This window comes from Amphiprion ocellaris, chromosome 19 (genome assembly GCF_022539595.1).
Source record: "Amphiprion ocellaris isolate individual 3 ecotype Okinawa chromosome 19, ASM2253959v1, whole genome shotgun sequence".
Taxonomy (NCBI): domain Eukaryota; kingdom Metazoa; phylum Chordata; class Actinopteri; family Pomacentridae; genus Amphiprion; species Amphiprion ocellaris.
The window spans coordinates 21194855-21215835 of NC_072784.1; the positions used below are offsets into that span (position 1 = coordinate 21194855).

General features: G+C 39.8%; 3 protein-coding genes across 3 annotated transcripts; 1 reads left to right on the top strand and 2 right to left on the bottom strand.

Moving 5' to 3' along the window:
- Window positions 1-985: 985 nt before the first annotated feature.
- LOC111573696 (uncharacterized) lies at window positions 986-5670 on the bottom strand. The gene is made up of 11 exons (XM_023277981.3): window positions 5578-5670; window positions 5242-5278; window positions 4859-5135; window positions 4692-4765; window positions 4293-4365; window positions 4099-4180; window positions 3922-3972; window positions 3693-3764; window positions 3446-3593; window positions 2776-2863; window positions 986-2671 (listed from the first exon to the last, which is right to left on the bottom strand). The coding sequence occupies exons 1-11, from the start codon at window positions 5610-5612 to the stop codon at window positions 2589-2591; spliced, it is 1020 nt and encodes a 339-aa protein (XP_023133749.1). The 5' UTR covers window positions 5613-5670; the 3' UTR covers window positions 986-2588.
- Window positions 5671-8227: 2557 nt separating this feature from the next.
- atp13a1 (ATPase 13A1) lies at window positions 8228-19115 on the bottom strand. Its single transcript, XM_023277949.3, has 25 exons — window positions 18603-19115; window positions 17912-18001; window positions 16965-17228; window positions 16686-16841; window positions 16004-16073; window positions 15802-15908; window positions 15550-15679; window positions 15356-15411; window positions 15091-15217; window positions 14844-14981; window positions 14586-14706; window positions 14274-14431; window positions 13770-13945; window positions 13577-13687; window positions 13349-13474; window positions 13163-13271; window positions 12851-13044; window positions 12244-12340; window positions 11970-12154; window positions 11654-11768; window positions 11344-11540; window positions 11044-11186; window positions 10215-10326; window positions 9981-10124; window positions 8228-9880 (listed from the first exon to the last, which is right to left on the bottom strand). The coding sequence occupies exons 1-25, from the start codon at window positions 18954-18956 to the stop codon at window positions 9770-9772; spliced, it is 3591 nt and encodes a 1196-aa protein (XP_023133717.1). The 5' UTR covers window positions 18957-19115; the 3' UTR covers window positions 8228-9769.
- A 260-nt stretch (window positions 19116-19375) lies between these two features.
- Window positions 19376-20816, top strand: LOC111573700 (coiled-coil-helix-coiled-coil-helix domain-containing protein 5). The gene is made up of 4 exons (XM_023277988.3): window positions 19376-19524; window positions 19752-19892; window positions 19990-20141; window positions 20453-20816. Coding segments are annotated over exons 1-4 (324 nt in total). The 5' UTR covers window positions 19376-19522; the 3' UTR covers window positions 20482-20816.
- The last annotated feature ends 165 nt before the right edge of the window (window positions 20817-20981 follow it).

Below are 20981 nucleotides of genomic sequence, written 5' to 3' on the forward strand. Positions count from 1 at the left end.
GAAGAAAAATAAGCATTTTTAATTTGCGAAATTTCCTACTCACCGAAATGCTTTTCGAAACCAACTTTGATGCGAATGTTTGTTAAAATTCGAGCTTTCAACAACCTTCACACACAACTGTAAACATTAGAAAACATTGTGCAATAACCGATGTGTCAGAACTGCATTTTAAAGATTTGTTTGAGCAAGTGCAAAAGCAGTGAAATTTGAAAATCCACAGCCTATCTTTGCTCATGAGTAAGTATAGCCTACTTATTTTTATAAATACAGCATTTAATTCAAGCTGATTTGTTCTGTGTCATCTACTGCACAATCTGCCCATATATTTGTGCAAAGTGTGCTAATTTCAATTGCTATACTCCATCCCAAAGCAAAACATCCCACACTGAGAATATCATTCTGTCCTAAACCCCCAATGAATGAAACATCCCATCAGTTTTCAGTATGAAAATGTTGACAGCAGATTGAAAACAAGTGTCCTTGTTTTTTGCAAACTGAGCAATTCTGCTGTAGTTTATCACTCACATCAGAGAGACAGCCTTCCAAGACGAATGGCTGACTGAATGGATGTGGAGGAGAGCTGCAGCCAGCCTTGCTATACTGAGAAGAGATGATGGGTGTGCATGAGGGAGTAGGACCAAACTGGCAGTGGTTTATGCTGACTCTCCAACCATCCATCTACTACAATCTGTAGCTAATCAATCTAAAGTTAGAGACAACAAGAATAGAGAATACAGTAAACCTATACAGTAATTGTTTTTTTGCATGTGCATATAGCACAAGTCACAGGTCAGGCTTCTTGGTGGTCATATGATAGACCCAGTGGAGATTAACCCTTTGAAAAGTTGTCCCTACCACAATCAGGCCTCAAATCAGAAAAACTTGAGATTTAAATGGGGAAAATATTCCTATATATATTACAACACAAAGAACCCTCCTTTGCTTTTTAATATTAGTCTACAAACAAGAAACCTGTAGAGCCCAGTCACACCCAAAGTATCTTTATTCAAATATGCGTTGTATCTAAATCAAACACGTAAAAAATAACTTCTAATGCGCCACTTCCTGGTGTCATTAAGGTTATTCAAAGCAACAGTTTATAATTAAATTGTAAGCATGTAGCCCCTAAAGTCATTTATTTCACCATGAACAGAGACCTTGCTTGAAAATAAAGACTGTCAGTGGCTTTGTAAACTTTTTGTTTTATTGTTAGTGATTCATTTAAGGATAATTTCTGAGAAACTTCTATTCATTTGGATGCTAAAGCTGCCCTCCTCTCACCCCACAAGCATCAAGCCTCATTTTCATCTAAATAAGAATCGATCTCTCCTGCTGTGCACCATCCTCCCTTAGTCACAACTCTCACGGTCACAACCCCACTTGTCTTCTCTTTGCTTGTCCCTGTGCTCTCTAGTCACTCGCCTGAATATAATCTCAAGGAAAAAAAAATCACCATACTCCATGTTGAAGATCATAACTGCAGAGTAGAGGAAGTCATTTACTGTTATACACTGATCTGCCACAACATTAAAACCACCTGCCTTATATTATGCACAGTATATTGTTGGCAAAAGGGGATTCGTCTTGCTGTGTTCTTCAGAGAACCAAATTAAGTATTAACATTAATGAGCAAAGGGGTCCAAGAAAAAGGAGTGATGGCGAACAAAGCTTTGACTGACTGGTACAATGTCAAAGCTTCGTTCTGCATCAGTGACCAAGCCAAACGCAAGAGATGGGGGTGAGTCACTGTGGGGGAGGGGCCTCCTCCTGAATGGTCAGGGGACACTGATGAAGTGAAATAGATGCGGCACCAAAAGGAGACTAAATGTGACTGAGGATGAGCAAATAAAAAGGACTGTACATATACTAAAAATTGCAGGCAATGTCCTAATGACAAGCCATCTGTATTAAAACTCTTGTTTTGCTTAATCCTCCGTAGTGCATACAGGGTTCTTCTACTTTTTTGGCTTATCAGTTTTGAAAGTATTTATGAAATAGCAGACACTTAAAATGTCAACTCAAATACATCCCATGACTTTTCATTTTATGAAGATAAAACAGTACTGATTTCTGATGCAAACCTCCTCAGACAGGTTATAACTTGGGGCTGAATATTTTGTTTTTCTGTGTATATTTTATGAGGACCAACCGATAATCTTATTTTGCAAAATTTCTGGCGAAGTTTCAAAAACGTCTGGTTTCAAACAACTGATAGTCTAACCTTAACAGTTTCAGGCTTTGCAGGTGAGATTGCACTTAATTAAGGCTTAACAGAAAAATCTTCTCTAGCCATTCACCTAGCTTGTCACAGCTTTGTGTAGCCAGCTACTGCCACCTGCTGGTCAAACACATACATTACTTGAACTACGCCTTTTAACAGTTCAGCTGCAGACTAACATTGCTTTGACAGAAAATATATAATTATTTTACTAATCGATGAAACAAGACAACAAAGACAGAGCAAAGATATGACATGTAACCAAGTCAAAACAGTAAAATTAACAAGAAAGACACTTGAGTTTCACATACAAGTCATACAGAGCCACGATCTGTTAGAGGACAGGCTGTTTATGCTTGCTTTCCACAGACTATGTAGTTGCAGAGGATAAAGGTGCTGCCATGAGATTCCTGAGGAGGTCCGATGAAAGATCCTGGAATCCTTCCTCTGCCGCTGGTAAGAAACAGTCATCAGATTAAAGGTTAGTTCGCTAAACCACTGATGAAAGTGCAAAAAGAAATTGAGTGAAATGATTAGCCAAAAAAAAAAATCATTACCCAATCGCCCACTGGTCTCTTTCACCAATAGCTGTGAGTGCTCCTTGATGGACAGAAGCTCTCTAACCATCTTACACTGAGTGTCCATCTACAAACCAAAAAAAGAAAAGAAATAACAGTTATAAAACCAAATTAAAATAAATCCAGTGTAAATGTTAATGGTATTTCAACAGATCTGATGCCTTTGTATTAGAGTAGTAGTCTGTGTATTTTCAGTTCAAAGCTGTTGAAATCTTGTTATTTTGTAGATGACAAATGGTTATTAAATAATCATGATAAAACATAGGCGACAATAAGAGCTAGTTTGGTAAAGTGACAGCCATACATATGAATTAAGAGGAGAGGACTCATAATCCATCACAGCTTTTCTGCTTTATCAAGGTTCTGTGAGTATGCTTTAATCTAAATGTGACAGTGCTGGCAACTTAAACAAACAGCCCAACAACTGTCCTAACATCTGTTTTGAGTTTCATCACTCTCATAGCCAAGTAGTAATTTAGTAGTACTTTTTTCCACAAGCTTTTGGATTTAACCATACATACATTACCTTAAACATGGTATATAGGAATCATATAGTAATTAAAACTGTTCTGCGCTTTTGCCAGAACAGTCAAATATTTCCACTAAGCCCAAAGACCTTTTAGTAATGATACAAAAATTTCAAACATACAATCATTCCCATAGTCTGAAGCTTGGGTTGCTGTCTACAGAGGACAACATGGTAGTCTGGTTTACTCTGTATGAAAAGGTGCTGTGATGACTGGGTCACAGGTGTAGGGCCTAGGGATACACCTGTCTTCTGGCCTTGCTCCACCTTCCTACAAAGAATAATAACCACATTACAACACAAATCTGAGAAGACAATATTGACACACTCTAAAGCAGTAGTGTTACAGTATGACAGCACACATGTCCACCTTTCCAATTCCTCTGCTTTGCTCCGGTGTTTGTTCAACAGTGCCTCCCAAGATTCACTTTCAGCCTGCAGCCTAAAACACAACACAGGGCAAAGACAGGTCGTGACAACTCTTTTTTTTTTTTTTTTTTTTTTAAAGTGTGAATGCGTTTTAGTAAAACTTTATGCCTGTCTGGTAAGTATTTTTTAAAACAGAAAATGGGTATTCAAGGTTGCAAAGAACAACATACCTGTTGATGGCTCTCTGGACTTTTTCCATGGCTCCTTGCATTGCAGGCTTACTGGAAATGACAGCAAATAACATGCATAAAACATTATAAAATACCAATTTGTAGGCAGAAACAAGGAAAAAAATCACTACAATGCATTACATGGATGGGAATGTATAAAAAAAACTGCTATAATACCTGGCTTCACTGGGAGGGAGTTGGTGTTGTTCACTGTCTATGCGTTTGGCAAGGCAACCCCATTCTTTCTGGATGTGTTCAACTACATCGAAAAAAAACCCCAGAATAGTAAGAGAAATAACTTTAACTGAGTCTTTCGATGCCATTCAAAACACAAGCGCTCCATAAATGTGGACCAAAAAAAAAGCACTAACCTTGTTTCTCAAAAGACTCCAATGATGTGTTTGGCATGGACTGCAGCAAATTTTGAGTTCTTTCTATTGCCACCTAGAAACATAGTAGACATGATAAGACACAAATCCATTCAGAATTTTAGTCATTTAGTGCCTGTGTCCCTCCAACATAATGCAACCAATACCCTTGCAGTCTAATTATGGCTGACATTTAAAAATCTTTCAGTGTTATCAAAACCAGAGTTGATGGCCGATTATCAACACAAGAAGATTCCTCTTTGTAATTCACAATCCTTCCAAATTTACATTGAAGTGAAAAGATTCACAAACAGCCAATAGCAGTGACATAAAAAAGTAAGATATAGTTCGTGGTCATTTGATTTTTCAAATTTTCTGACACTTAGAGCCCTGCCAACTCACCTTCATTGAAGCATCCATCAACTTCTCAAGCCTCTCATGCTGTGATAAGGATGTGCTTATGTTCCTGCACAGAGCTATAGTAAACACATACACATTTATTTATATCGCAGATAAGCATTTTTTTCTTTACTGATTACAATAGGCAATAAAAAAGTTGCACATCTCACCTTGATATGGGTTGGGAAGGGCAGGGAGAGAGCGTCGGGTTATGGTGGATCTTCTCCAGGATTTCCTCCGTGGTGTAGGGCTGACAGAGGGACCAGCAGAATCCTCCGTGTCTTCTGACTGCATTTCTTTTCGGTCTCTCTCTGACTGTCCTTCACCTCCATCTGATGTCTGCGTTGTTGGTGAGGCTTTACTGTCGCTACGGGGAGACTTGTGTGGGGGAGCTGCGCTGGGACTTGTAGAAGAGCGTCGTTTTGGTGTCTGTTTCACTGAGATGACCTTGTTGTACAGAGATTGAACATGATCAGTGTATCAGTGACACTGTGTTGTACACAACTATCACTCGCAGAGACGTTGTTAGCTTAAACGAGTGAAGATGTCTCACCTCATTGTGGTTATCACCTTCGACGGCACTTACGCACCTGCAAAAAGTGACAAGGCAAAGTTTATATATATATATATATATATATATATATATATATATATATATATATATATATATATATATATATAAACATATTCGCTAAATACATGCGAGCAAAATATGCTAATGTCGTGTTTCGTTGATGCGTTCACATTAGGAAACACTGCAGACCACAACAATAATTTACTTAAAGCTCCAACCACCTTCATAGTTTAGCCAAAAATGTTTTTCCTGCACTTTGTCAACACAATGCAACGTTTTTAACGATAACCAGCGGTTTAAAAACAAGATACCAACCCGTCTTTTCCATCTTCCAAATGCTTTTCCGCCATTTTTCTTTTCAAATTGTTTTCCTTCAGCGCGCGCCCAACAAGCCAAACCCATCTACGGAACTAAGCACTATGGGAAATGTAGTTTCGTGGTAATAGAGGGTGAAGGGAGCTGGGAACAAGGTAGATAAAGATATTAATATTTACACATATGTTTCCCCGGACAGGACGGTCCACTTTCACTTTCATAGCTAAATCATCATATATTTTTCTTTAATAGATGTACCAAAAAAACGAGTGCTCCTTATTAAAGCTGTATTGCCCTGTTTGTGACTCTGCAGCTGCCTATATGTGGATCAAACAGTCATAACGCACAAACACAGTGATAATAACAAAGTGTATTGGGACCAAATGAATGTTTGCACTAACTATTTAGCATAACCAGGCATGACATTTACGATTACAGACGATACTATAGTTTTGTTTCTGTTGTTTAGGCTACAGGTGTTTGGTATCTCTGTCTCTTATCTTTATTTATATTTGGAAACCAGACGGTGACTGACATTAGTTACAGATGAGTTGTATTTGAAAAAGAAATAAATTGTCCCTTTTGCAACTTTCCTAAGAGGTAATAATCTTTAAAATATTTCCTTGTTAATTAAATCAAGGTATTTTGATGCTTTTGATAATTTAGGTCCCAATGTAAGAGCTTAATTTACATTTTGACAAGTGGAAAACTGCATTATACAAGTTGAACTGGTCCTTTAAAGATATTTTAACGTGTAAAAAGGTAAGTCCTCTATGTGATATATAAAACTTGGTGTGGCTATGACCTAGAGGAGTTAAGCGATGTGTGGCTTTGCTTATGTGTAGGACATAGGGGTATTGCAATAACAGGGCAGGTAAATGATAGCATGGCATTTTAAAAATGTACTCATAAAAAGCTAAAATTTGCATTTTGCACTGCATCATGCAATTATCATTTGCACTGCTGTTTTATAGCAATTGTCATTTTTGCACCACTGTAAATTTCTGTATATATTGAGTGATATTTAATTTTATTACAATTTTTTTTCTCCTCCGTGTTCCTCTTTCTATAGTTTCTTTATTTTTTATTATTCCCTTCCATATTCCTAGGGTGACACCAACAGCCAAAACCAAATTCCTTGTATGTTGTGTACATACTTGGCCATTAAAGCTGATTCTGATTTTATGACTTATTGACCATAAAGTGCACAATAGTGTGATGCTCAGGATAATTCTTTAGCATCCTTATTTGAAAGTAAGAAATGTATTACTCCAATACTAAAGTCAAATGCAGGCTGTAATAACAGAGTGTGCAGAGAGGTGTCCTTGGTGATGTGTGAATCCAGTCCTCTTGTTCTGATCTGCCTGGATCAAATTGAGATCAAGTGCTGACCTTGTATTTCAAAAGGTCAACCTGGGCCCTTATCATCTTTGTACATACTGGCTGGTTTTCTCACGCTTAGCCAAAGAGCTTTCTGGTACTTTGGACCTCACTATTGTAGACCTTTTGTTCAACAGCTTTGAACTCCTTTATGGTATTTCCCAATTACTGGTAATTTGCTTTAGTTTTTAAATTATAGCTGTTATCTGATAAAAGCACACTAAGGTATATCTAAGGTTTTAAGCAGTAACTAAATTAATAGAAGGCTGCACAGTGATTTGGTGGTTAGCACTGTCACCTTGCAGCGAGAAGATCCCTGGTTCGTGTCCCAGCCTTCCCGGGATCTTTCTGCATGGAGTTTGGATGTTCTCCCTGTGCATGCGTGGGTTTTCTCTGGGTATTCCAGGTTCCTCCCACAGTCCAAAAACATGCTCAGGTTAATTGGTAATTCTAAATTGCCCGTAGGTGTGAATGTGAGTGTGTTTGTTTGTCTCTATGTGTAGCTCTGTGATAGACTGGTGACCTGTCCAGGGTGTCCCCTGCCTTAACCCTAAGTTTGATGGGAGAGACTCCAGCCCCCCGCGACCCTAATGAGGATTGATTGAGCGGTGTAGATAATGGATGGATAGATGTCTATACCAAAGGAGCTGATTCTGTCATCATGGACGTCATCAAACCGCCCAACTGTAGAATAATAAACCTGAACTCATTATATGTTAAAAAGGCTTAAAGGAACAGTTCAGTGTTTGTTAATTCTAGATTTAGTCTCCAGTTCACTGAAATGAACACATTAATTTACAGAGAAGTAATTCACATGCCGATAGATCAATTCTTGCCTGGGACATCTGTATTAGTTGTGCTCCTCCATTAGATCAGAGTAAGTCACTGGCTAAGATTGTAAGAAATTAAATCAATTACATGTTCCTCAAAAATGTATCATTCCCTGTTATAGATTTGTTTCTTTTATACAGTCATTGCTACAACTTACCAAAGCTTCTCATGAAACCACAAACCTACATCTATGCATTCAGTTTAGTCATTTCCAGTATTTTTATCATTTGAGTTGCTGTGCTTCGTCTTTGCACATCCCCTTATCTACACCATGTTGGCTTCACCACTTTCCTTACAGGGACCTTTATCTGTATATTTGTGTCATACTAGTTCTAATAAAACTCAGCAGCTGTTCCATTTTAGCGGGTTTGATGAAGCTTATTTCATTTCATTTACTTAAGTTCATCCCTACTCCCGGTAACCAACTGCACACACGTGGTGAAAAGATACAAAATTGTGAGCAACATTTATAAACAAAAAAAGTATAACAAAACCGTAAAACTCAGATGTAAAGGTAAAACAGTACGTTAATGTTTCAACAATTTCTTCAGGCCATTCTCTTTAAAATTACCCTTAGAAAAATAGACTAATATATTACATTTACACGAGCTCAAACACATCCCAAACCCCACCTACACAATTAACTTTTTTTAACTATAAGAAAGGCTTTGGCAATGGGATGATTCCTGTCAAAAAAAAATGGCTGGCATGGCATTATTGCCAATCAATTTTTAAAGTTGTTTCTGAAACTCAAATACAAGTACTTAGAGATCGTAATATAATAATCAATGTACAACCTAGACAATGAGACAATTGCCATGCACAATATATTTATCTTAAATGTATTTCAGCCTCTTTTTGTTGACTAAGCAGAAAATAGCAGTTGATAGGCTAGAACCAATTTCTCGCACAACTACTTTGACATGATGCCCTCATACAGCATATTCTTGATCGAATGTCTGTATATAATCTGGAATTGTGTAAATTTTACATTTCACGGCCCATTAACACCTCTAGTTTTTTAGGGCTTGGTTACAGTACTTGACTAACAAAGCAATGGGATTTCTTTCTGGGTTTTCTTTTGATAAAAGTAGTTTGTTTAAGCTGCTCAACTTTGTTCATCAAACAAATGTTTTATGCAAGTTTACATCAATGATAAAAAGCTGTCACCTATGGCTGATCTGAACTCACCATGCTTGGTAGCTACAATCAGCTGGCAAGTAAAAACAATGCTAGACAGCTTCCAGTCCTTTTTGATCAAATGATGCTTAATAAATGTCATATTTGTGTTAGCCAGTGACACATGTCCCATGAAAAAAAAAAATTCAATAAATGACTGCATTTCTTTGCACAGTTACAATGTAGTCTCAGACCCTGATTGTTTTTTTTAAACTTACCTATCACTGGGAACAGGACAGTTCATAACCAGTTGGATATGCTCATCATGCCCATCAGTACTTGTACTTGACAAAACACTTGGCAGACTTCATATTTTTTTATGTTTAAGTCTTTATAAGTCTGTTAAAGATGCTTGTCACTTTTTTACAAAACCAAGGGGAATCAAAAAGAAAAAATCCAAAACACTTTTGCAATTCTCTTGGAGAAAGCCCCTTTTTGTGCCTGTATGTTTCACTCTGGCTGGCACAGTCTCACACTCCACTCAATACTGCTGTCTTCATGGCATTTTGTAGCAGCGGGGAGGGACAGATAAAGACACAGAGAGAAATGTAGAAAAAAATGAAGAGTAATGAAAAAACAGAAGGATAATTAAAACACAGAGTTGATGAAAATACAGAAACACAGATGGTTAAGGAGGGGCAGAGTGGAAGGAAGGGATACACCGGGTGTACAGTACTGCACGCCATGACAGTCTCAGCTGTCTTGTGTATGTCACAAAAACTTCAATTCTCTTCTCACTCCAAAGTCTTCTCTCCCTTTACAGTTTGGTTGGTAAGGGCAGCGGTCACTGTTGGCACTAAGTTCAAGAAGGCAGCCTGAGAGTTCCTTTGCCCAGCAGAAACTGCAGGACACGGTCCACCAACAGAGCGGCAACAAAGTCCACAACGAGAACCTGGGAAATTATTAATTTGAACTGCAAGAAAGTAAAGAAGAAGCAGGTTACCTCATGGGGTATATCATTATTACGAGGCTATTGAAGCAAGACCGTGCACGGCAAAATAACACCAGCTCACCTCAGTCGGAATATCTACAAGAGCAAACTGTTCGTTGAATTCTGGGGAAGAACCAGTAAGAAGGCCCACAATCGCTAAACCTGACAGAGCGATGCTCCATAGTAGTGGTCGATTCTCGCTAAGAGACTCCATGAAGGGGTGACCCTATAGGCAAAAAAATACATCCTTAGGTTTTTTATACATACTATAAGCACTGCAGAGATGACGACTACTAATAGTATTAAGGATAAGTACCTTATAGTTAATGGCAAAGGTGGCCATCTGCATGGCCATGGACATTATGTACACGGTGCTGTTAATTAGACTGGGTTCAAACTCTTTATAAAGATCTACAAACTGCTCCGCTCTGCAAGAGAGAAGGAACAAGAAAAACATCTCTCAAAGATTGCAAGACATATAGAATAAGATAAATTAGGTTAGATAAGACTGTCATGTAGAATTAACAGAAACATTGGCTAAAACCAGTATATCTGAGCAGTAAAAATATATTTTAAGAAGACATTTAAAAGAAGAAAGACACTCAGGAATGCTGAGATCTGCAGGCAGGTTGTACCAGAGCCTGGTCAACCTGATAGTGAACGCATGCTAGTGTTTAGGCTAGCAACAGGGACAACCAGAGACTCTTAGTGTATGTAATGGCTCATTAAATGTTCAAGTTCTTTAATGTAGGTGGGAACATGTGCAAAACGTGCATTTAAAGTAATCGATAAAGGTAAAAATAGGTAAAAAATATCTGTTACCAACAATCTAGCTTAGTGTCAAAATCATACTCTCAGATTTTTTGAAACAGATTTAACATTGTTTTTCAAGTCAATGATGGGAAAGAATTCAATTTGATCTTAATTTAGCAGCAAAAAAATGTTCATCATCTTGGTAGTCCATTTAAGAGTCTAATGTGCGGGGTTCTGTGGGCCTCATTAGAATGTACAACTGGTTGTCTTCCATGTAAGAATAAAAGGACACAACAACGATGAATGATACCATCAGGGTATATACTTTACTTTAAAAGAAGAATGTCTGTTTTTTGTTTCATGCTATCTCTTTCTGTCTTACTCTGATTTACCTGGGCGGACTTCTGCTTTGTGCCTCTTTGTAAAGGTACACCAGACTGCAGAAGTGGACAGCAAATTGCAGCAGCACAGTCAACACCGTATAAAGATTGAAGATGTTTGGTAAGGGCCGCTCTCGAGACAACGTTTTCAGTGGCTGCGTAAATGAGAGAGAAAAGATTCTTAATTTGGTTATTATCAGAAACAAAACTCACCTGTCTTTGTGGAAGAAAAACATTCAGTAACAATTATAGTTTGTGAGCAATCAGAGTCAGACACATTTTAAATCCATATTTCTTCACATAAATTCTCACCTTTGATCTAGAAATGAAGAGGAAGCATCCAGCTAAGAGCAGGCCCTGCAGGGTCGCCTGGAAATCGCTGAACTTCACTCCCTCGAGGTAGAGTACAGACTGACTGTAGGCCAGCACTAGGGCATTGAGAGCAAGGATCTTGAACATTTGGAGTGTTGTCACCAGAGTGCAACGGCCTTGCTTTATTACATGGCAGACTGGGAATAAAAATGAGTGAGTCAGCAAGTTTTAGACATGGGAAGGTGCTTTATGTTTGGATCTTTTGAAACTTTGCCAAGAGTTGAAACATGTTGAAACATATATTACTCACTGCACTGTATGGAGGACAGTTTTGAGGTGAAGGGGGCAGCAATGGAGGCATCACCCAGTTTTACTACTTGTACCTGATCCTCTTCAAGTTCCCGTAAGACTTGACTGATCCTTTCCTGTCACGGTAAAATCCTGACTTCAGACCAGTGTAATTCAACTCATAACTACAACTCTTATCATTTCAAAAAAAGACAAATTAATTTCATTTTTGATTGCTATAAATAAATACTTGTTCACGTTGGTAACTGGAGAAGAGTGTAAGACTACATAAGTAAGTTTTAAGAAGAAGGCACTTCACAAATCATGAAGAAGCATACCTTTTGTGCTGCAAGCTGCTCTTCTCTCTGGGCCATCACCCGCTGTCTGGCTGCCCTGGAGCTTAGTTTGGCTCCTGAACCGACTGGTGGTAAAGGTCTGGATTCTGATGTGGCTGCCTCCTTTTCTCGGTTCCGTTTCTTTTTTTCAGGCATGCGCTCAGGGGCATTGGCTAACAGAGCAACACCTGAGGAAAAATGAAACTAGAATGACTGCAAACTGTTGGGGTCACACATTATACTCATGCTTTCTGTCTTGGTGGTTGATAAATCTTACCTATGTGGGCGTGTTTGAGGGCTCCCACATCATTTGTACCATCACCACACATTAGTGTTACATAACCCAGCCCCTTTAGACTGGTGATCACAAACTCCTAAAACAAATAAACCATTGTTAGATCCAGTAATATCCATCGGTCATTCGACATTATAATGATTGCCTATATTTCCAAACTGCATTTAAACAATTCCCTGAGAAATCTACGCAAGTTTGTTCCAATTTCCTGTCAAACAAAAAGAGTGGTCTCCTCCATTTATAAAGCACTGTAATCATAGACTACCATCTGTCTGTGTTCTGCTTCGTCCTGTGATCGAGTTCAATGTATTATTGGTAAACTAATAAGCTTTGATTCCTTCACAAAAACCACATCTCACATTTGAGATGACTAAACTTTCTGTGTATTCTAACTCCCATGAAGCCGTTTGGCCGGTTATACAATGGCAGTGGAGGAAAAACAAATGAAGGCACACTAAATGGGACCTAAAGGTAAAGGTCTGCTTTTAATAATTGATTTTTTTAAAAAGTGTTTTAGAGTGGGTATGTCCATAAATAGCATACAACACATACATTATATGGTACATACAGCTGCTGCATTAGGATGTACCTTCTGTTTGGGACTAACACGAGCAAACACTCGTATATGAGGCAAAAGGGTGTGGAGTAGCCGGGGGTCAAGGCTTAATCTAGCCAGCCCTTCTCCTGTTACACACAAGTCAAACTGACGCACAAATGAGGAAACTGAAGGAGGGGGCAGGGGTACACACACACTGCCATCAATGGATTCCCACTGCCACTCACCTGAAAAGCAGAATAGTATTGTTACATAACATTGTGCTTTTTCTATTCTCTTGGTTAAAAACACCTATTGCATTACTTTAGTTGTACATGTAATTCTGTAAAGTGATATTTGTTTTACCCCGATCAGGGCTTAGCTGCAATACAAGTGTGTGTTCTTTCTGGATGAAGTGGAGCTCTCTTGCTACATGGCACGCCGTTAAAGGGTTATCACCGGTGATCATCACCACCTGAAAGCAGAGGTAGAAATATTAACCATCCTGAAACCATGCTGTATAAATACACAAGTACAATTTTACTTATTTACATGATGAGATGCTTCTTGGATCTCTCTGATGACAGCTTTGCTGTCACTCTTGAGGGGACAAGACACAACCATGAACCCAGCGAAATGCAAGTCACACTCCAGAGCATCGCGACTCATCTCCCGGACCTATGTAACCCAAAAAGATTTTGTTCAGTTTCTAGCCAATCTTTTCTCATACAAGAGTATTCAGACAGTCTGTGACTGTTTTGTGGAAAATGAAATAAGAACCTGCTGATGACTCAGGTGCCCCATCTCTTTGTAGCCCAAGGCCAGTACTCTAGCCCCTTCCCGTGACATTTCCCTGTGGACTTCGTCATAACTTGATGGATATTCTGCAAACTACAATCACAGCCATGTCAGGATGTGTTTGATTAAGGTAGAAAAAACAAGAGTATATTTTAGGGATTGTGTCAGCATGTACCATTCCTCTGAGTGTTTCTGGAGCACCCTTGACAGCTGAGATGTAGCAGAGTTCAGTGGAGCCCAGTTTTTCATAGGAGGCCAGGACTGACATCCTCTTCAGAGCGCTGGCAAAATGGAAACGCTGGTGGATCTTCAGACCCTGGGTTTTGATGCCTCGTGGGAACACCTTTTCATCTGGTCAAAGAGATGAGATCCAGTGAGACACACTCTTAAGCATTGTGCTATTAGGAACTGTGAAGAAATGTGGCCAAATACAAACATTTAGAATTCAAGTGCAGTGGAAACAGCAATGCTCAAAGATGCGCTTGTCAAATTAAAGCTTAACACAACAGATTTGGTGCAACCTGAAATATTGTACTGCAAGTCAGAACTATATGTAAATTTTAGTTTAAAACATGAATATTTAACCCAACACAAACAACAAACATGAGCATATACAAGTTTTCTCACAAACAGGCCACTGCCCTGCATGGTGCATTTAGTAGAGGTCATTTCCCCGTACCTTTAGTAAGAGTCCAGTCAGCAGCAGTCAGCATGGCCTTCTCTAGTGGATCTCCGACCAGCTGTCCATCATCCAGAGTGACCAGCGAGTGACAGGTGGCCACTACCCGATGAGTCTCAACTGGGATCTCAGATACAGGCATCACTTCCTTTCCCTCTCTGTTACAAACACAAACATCAGTTGATATGCTCCACATAACGGAAACATTTTCAAATAATAACAAGTATCAAGCATAGCATAGTATGTTATGTGTCTGTGCTTCATAATTCATGCTGGGTACAACAAAGAATAATTATGGCTGGCAGAGTTTACCTGAGGCCTGCTACTCCCCGGACCACCAGACTGTCACTGGTCAGTGTTCCTGTTTTATCAAAACAGCAAACCTCCACTTTCCCTGCAAATGGTATCCTGAAGGGCTCTGTGCAGAATACATCTGAGCAGGAGTTTTGGCAAAAAAAGAAGACTCAAATGAAACACTGCTGCTACAAGTTTTGTATCATAAGCTGCTTTGTGCATGCCATCTTATATATATTCCACATACAGGCAAGACAGAAGCACACACAGACTTACAAAGTTTGGCCAGGGCAATAAGAGATGTGTTAACTGCTAGGGAAAGCTCTATGGGAAGTTCTGGTGGAACCACTGAGGTGAGGATAAGTGTGCACTCCAGAAACAGCTTGTAGCGGTTCCTGCTGAGATCTTTGGTCCCTGAGGGGGTAATAAAAAGCACAAATCCACTTTTCAGATATATCTTATGCCAGCTATGCCAGAGTTAAACAAGAATCTCATCTTAATGAGCTGACTGTGCGCAACTCACCTTCTACCCACACATATACAGCTGCAGCAATAGCAAACACAAGGAGGAACAGGATAAAGATGAAAGTCTCCAAGTTGTTTGCTGTCACTCTCTTCACACCAAAGAGAATGGTCCGTAACAGTTTACCCTAGAGGCAACATAGATACAGTACACTTTCAACTCACCATCAACAAACCCATCACAATCAATTTCAAACTAAAATGCATGGCAGCAAAAGAAGTAACACAGCAGTATATATAACAAGTTAATATAGAAAATTTCTCACCTGAGAGGTATAGAATCCGGTTCGCAGTACATAGGCCACACAGCCATTGTCCACAGCTGTACATAAAGAACAAGGCTTAAGCATGCACTTTATTTGTTAAAAATGGGAGATGGATGCACTATTAAACGCACTGATTTTTCAGCCAGTACATTTTTGTTATTACCAGATCAATGAAAAGAAGAATTAGCACTTACGCTTGAGTCCAGCACTGGCCTTTAAAGGGGGGCTATGCTGAACCACTTTTGTCCCACCAGAGATGACGTGGAGACGAGAGTCCACTTGAAGATCCAGGATTCGCTCTGGGTCCAAATCCTCTACCGGCTCCTACACACCCCACATTATCAGCATTTAGTATGAAACCTTACAATAAGCTAATGCAACTTAGAAAAAAAGAGGTTTATACTACAGTGTTTCCACATGTACACTTTATTCTGTTAGTCACTAACCTTCATCTGTGGCACAGACTCCCCAGTCAGCATGGCCTCGTCCACAATGCAGCGGCCCCTGAGTAGCAGCACATCACACGGTACCAAGTTGTCCTGGGGTGAACGTCCTATGAAGTAGAGAATACATATTTTTAAAACACCTAAACAGAGTCAAGCTGATGTTTGTGCTGAGAAATCATGAAAACAGAGACAGGACACTCACCTACTGAGACTATGTCCCCAGGGACAAGTTCATCACTCGAAACAGGTCTCCACTTCCTGTTGCGATACACCTGTCACAAAATACATAATTAATTTGGGATGCTTTAAATGCAAGGAAAACACACTTATGAGCCAAAACGGTAAATAGCCTGTACCTATATAGAGCAGTTCTACCTTAGTCATACTTAAACTGCTTTACAGTGTTCCCCATTTCACACACACTAATTGCAGCATAGCTGACATGTAAGGTGCTTGCCTGCCGTCTTTGCAACTTTGGGTTCAGCGTCTTGCCCAAAGACAACATTGGGATTAGTGGACAATCAACTCCATCACCTGAGTCACATTCGCCCAGGTAGTAAAATATAACCATGCTTGCCAAATATTTTGTTGGTCCTTTGAGTGCCACCATAACAGTTCTGAAATTTTGAGGCACGGAACGTATAAGCTCTGAAGGTGCCCTGTAGGATCATGGGGCAAGATGTTGGGAGCAGATCCTTTACTCATAGAACATGCAACTTAAAATCAGCACATATAATATTTGTTACAGCACATTGCCCCAACACCTTGTCACCAGCTCAGGGTATCAACCAAGCCTACAATGCAGCTGTGAATGGCTCTGAACAAAATAAGATTCAGAATCTTTAAAATATAATAGACAAAATTTTAAATTTGATCAAGCCTACCTGGATCATGTAGGGCTTGTTTCCCATACGGCGGATCTCAGACATATTCCTCATCTGCTGCTGGACCAAGGAGGCCTCAAACGCCACTAGCATGAACAGTGTGAAAACGCTGTAGTACCAGTACTCATCCAGACACCACAGACCCACACAGAACACCTGATCGATGGCAGAGGGTAAATTACTTCACATGGATACAGACACAATTGATATATTTTCCAATTTTTACCATAAAAAATACAAATCATAACCATTCAACCACACATACACACAAAGATATACCTGAAAAACAAAAAAAGGAGCTGTGGCCCTCTCTTTGAAGAGCTCCAAAAAATCTGGCACCACCATCTCAGCGCGATTGGTGCCGTAACGCTTTTCTGCAGCTCTGAGCTCAGTCTCCTCCTGGTAGCCACGCCAGGACTGAAAGTAGCCCATTGGGTTACTAATTGGAAATGCTATTGGGAGGAAATGCTTCTTCTCTTTGTTGTCAAAGATGTAGCGGATCTTTTGAAACTCAAAAGAAAGAATCCCCTCCCCGTTGTCACCCTAAAAGTCAGAAAAAAGAACGGAAAGAAAATTTTAATTGTAGCACTCGAGAAAGGAAAACAAAAGCAGTTTTACCCCGTACTATTTTTATGATTATTGCTTATCACCATATTACTACAACCTACATTAAAAACAAATTGTGGTAAACTTCAAACCAGAATTATCCTAACCACTTCCACTTAAGAGATGGCAAATACATACAGCATTCATGACGTATAAGGGAAAAATGCATTAAGCTAATAGGATCCAATAGGATATCAAAAGTCAGTTGTCAGAGTTTACACATAATTCAAGAACGAATGTCACAGGCCGCAGCTGATCACTGGCATCTAAATGAAACAAGTATTACCTTAGTCCTCTTTTATTCTGCACCACATTATAAGTCTGTTCTTGACACTTTCTGCAACACTTGCTGTCCAACTTAAATTTGAAGGCTATTTCTTTAGAAAAATTTTATGGCACATCAAAATCAAGTCTAAATATTTTTGTGATTGTGACAGACAAGGGTAACCACTTTAGAAAAGTCCCATTACAAATAACAATAGAAAACAATGACACCCTACAGTGAACCAATACATAGACAGGAGTGATGAAGCTGGTGTGGATTTCAAACAACTGGTAAGATCAAGCGACTTCCAATGAAGACAACTTAGGGTGTCCTGAGAGTAAATATGTGAACTAACCTGGTCCCTCTGTAGTGCCACAAGCTCAGCAGAGCCATTGTTGGGGGTAGGTATGATCTTTGCCAGCGTAGCCTTGTTTGGGTCTGGTTCCTGCATACACAAATGAACAGGTGACAAGCTCACACACTTTACCAGGTCAGTTATTTTTGGTACTGCTGTGTGCCTCTGAACTTTGTCCCTCTCCAATGAGACATGGCATGACACACATTCACTTGATCAATATGAATTTCAAGCACATTGGTAAAAAGAATACTGTTTTTTATATAACAGAAAAAATGGTACCTGGTTGCATTGCTAATGCAAATCTAATATACTGATTTTGCAGGTGCAACATATTTTATATATTTGCTTCTTGAGAAAACACATAAATTGTGAGTAAAAGGCCAACTGTAAAATTTCAGGATACTGTCATGTCATTTATATTACCATGTAATGCAATTTTCTTTCTTAAACTGGCAGTATAAACCCTCTGCTACTTACATGATACATTACAGAATGACTGTTAGGATTAAATGACATTTTTGGGTAGCACGGTCCTGCCCTGATATAGTGTTTTCAGGTAAGACACCGACTCCCTATCTGCATCTGAACGTTGACCTCTCTACTAAAGGAAGGGGGAAACAGTGGGGTCTCTAGTGATATCAGCACGCTATCGCATTATTATTGTTATTTTTTTATATTGTATGTTTACCTTGGAACAAGTGAGCCAACAGTGCGCGTGCACGGACCAATAACCAGATAGTGCTGTGAGGACGTGCGCGATCCCGATAGCGGCTAACGCCAGGAGGCCTGCCTCCGGATACTCGGAGGCACCGTACACTCCTAACCACACGTACAGCCAGCCCGGGTAAAAAACAGCCAGAAACGGGAGGACAGTGCCGTGTAGCAGCCGGGGCCTTCGCCTGTACAGCGTCACCGAGCTCACCAGCTCGTCGCCGGTGCCGTTGTCATGCTGGTTGTGGTTCACAGAGGGGGCCATTTGCAGCTCACCCGGTCCCCGGATTCCGTCTGCTGCCATACTCCCGTCTTTCTTGGCGTCGTTCATTGTACTTTACTCACCCCTCTGGCCCCCTCTATCATCCACCAGCACCCCGTCGTGCTGTAGCCGGTAAAAGTACGATTCAACACAGGGAACAGCGAGCGGTCTTGCCTTCAGAGCCCGTTTACTGAATAGTTCGTTCTCCAACCGTTGCTTCCGCATACGTAAACACGCAAAGACACGTAATGTTCTAGCTCGCACAGCATGATTTAACCAAAAGATCCAATATTTATTGTCTTCTGCGCAGTTAAAATATGTTGTTTGGATTAAGCTTCATATAGACTGAGTAAGACAAAATATCGCCAAAACCTTTCGTTTAATGCTTTATTTATGCTGTCAAGCAGCTGCCCCTTTAATGAATTTATCGTCATTATAGGGGCGTAGCCAAAGTGCTTGACTGGCACATACCAGAGCCAATACTGTCAAAGAACAGTTTCATATGTTCTATTTCCATCCAATCAGAAGGTATGAGATGTGTAGTTGCCGTATGTCCATGGCTCCACATGTAGAAGCACTGGTGGTGTAACCTTGGTTGATCAGTTTCTTCGCTTGAAACGGCTTAAAAGAGGAAAATGTAAGATTTTTAAATATGTGTAATAACAGTTAAACATTTACAATGTTCTCTAGTCGAGGCGGACATGATGCAAGATTTAAATGAGGATATTGCTGCATTGTAAATCAGGCTGTATCTTCACCAAACTACTATGTTCTGTTTACTGCTGTTTCATGTTACAGTGAATTTATCAAGTTGATGAACGATGGCTCATTGGCCCACATACTTATTAATCTGTCACTTTCCAGGCAGGCTGCTATGGATATCACGTCCAAGTACTGTCATAAAGAAATGGAGGCTTATGGGTCATGTGTGGCCTCCAACCCATCAACATGGCAGCAGAACTGCCATGAACTGAAGATGAAGGTTGCACAATGTACATCATCACAGTGAGCCAACGTGTTTATTCACTAATTCCCACCGATATAATTCTGCCTTCCTTACACCTACCTTACAAAGCATTTCTGTGTCTAAATGTGTTAAAAGCCCAGTAATCCAGAAGATCAGGCAGGACTGTTCTAAGGAGTTTGTGGAGTTTGAGCGCTGCTTGAGAGAAAACCAGGACAAGCCTACCTCCTGCTCACCACATGTGGCTCGCTTTCTGGGCTGTGCAGAGACAGTGGACCTCAGTGGAGTGGGTAAGTCCTTCCTGGAACTGTCCATGCACAGCTCAAGGTCACATATAAACCATTCTGAATAAAACACAACAGATATGAATGCAGATTATTATGCTTCCTCATTACTCTCTTTAAAAAGGAGGAGAGTTTCTCTTATCACACTAATTTTTGCATGCTGTTTTTTTTCTGTCTTGCACTGTGCATGTAATGAGAATGTCTGATGCAAAAAAACACTTACAACAGACCACTGTCTGCAAAACATATCTACTTCTTTTTTGTGAGATATTTGTTTCAGTGTCATCACACTGATGCATTCCTTTTCTTTCCCCCAGCTGCAAACCTGTTACCTCAGCCATCATAGCAGTCTTCCATCACCAGATGACGCTTGTCTTCACAGCAACACAGGTGGGCTGGTTTCATATGTATCCCAGCCATGATACTTGATGTACCGTGACTGCTGAAATATCAGTTTTTGTCAAATAATGCGACTGTTTGTCTTCAAAAATAAGATACAGCACATTGATGCTACATCGCTGGGAGCTAGATGGTTTATGTTGAATATTTAATTACTGTATCAGTCTTTTGCTTTTCATCTAAGTGTGTGAAAATCATATTTATGCTTGTCTGTATGCAATGAAGTTTTGGTTTGTACTGTTTTTTATTTCATTAAAATTGACACAAGGCTTCTTTTATTCATCTGGTGTCTGGTGTAGTCATCCCATGTTGTTTTCTGTTACCTATTTCTGTCCCTCCCACCCTTGCCCTCTCCAAGTCTGAGTCATAGTCAGATATTAAACTGGAATGTATTGCTCCCACACAATCTCTCCTGACTACTCAGTGACTGAGAAAGGGAGGAACTCT

What these genes read in the sequence shown, in the direction of transcription:
- LOC111573696 (XM_023277981.3), bottom strand. Translation starts at nt 5,612, where the DNA reads ATGGCGGAAAAGCATTTGGAAGATGGAAAAGACGG. An exon ending in CCTTCCCAACCCATATCAAG is followed by an intron (nt 4,766 to 4,858) that starts GTGAGATGTGCA and finishes TGTTTACTATAG; the next exon opens with CTCTGTGCAGGAACATAAGC. An exon ending in GTCCAGAGAGCCATCAACAG is followed by an intron (nt 3,765 to 3,921) that starts GTATGTTGTTCT and finishes GTTGTGTTTTAG; the next exon opens with GCTGCAGGCTGAAAGTGAAT.
- atp13a1 (XM_023277949.3), bottom strand. Translation starts at nt 18,956, where the DNA reads ATGAACGACGCCAAGAAAGACGGGAGTATGGCAGCAGACGGAATCCGG. An exon ending in TATTGCCCTGGCCAAACTTT is followed by an intron (nt 14,707 to 14,843) that starts GTAAGTCTGTGT and finishes ACTCCTGCTCAG; the next exon opens with ATGTATTCTGCACAGAGCCC. An exon ending in TCTTCATTTCTAGATCAAAG is followed by an intron (nt 11,187 to 11,343) that starts GTGAGAATTTAT and finishes TCATTTACGCAG; the next exon opens with CCACTGAAAACGTTGTCTCG.
- LOC111573700 (XM_023277988.3), top strand. An exon ending in GCACAATGTACATCATCACA is followed by an intron (nt 19,893 to 19,989) that starts GTGAGCCAACGT and finishes ATGTGTTAAAAG; the next exon opens with CCCAGTAATCCAGAAGATCA. An exon ending in AGTGGACCTCAGTGGAGTGG is followed by an intron (nt 20,142 to 20,452) that starts GTAAGTCCTTCC and finishes TCTTTCCCCCAG; the next exon opens with CTGCAAACCTGTTACCTCAG.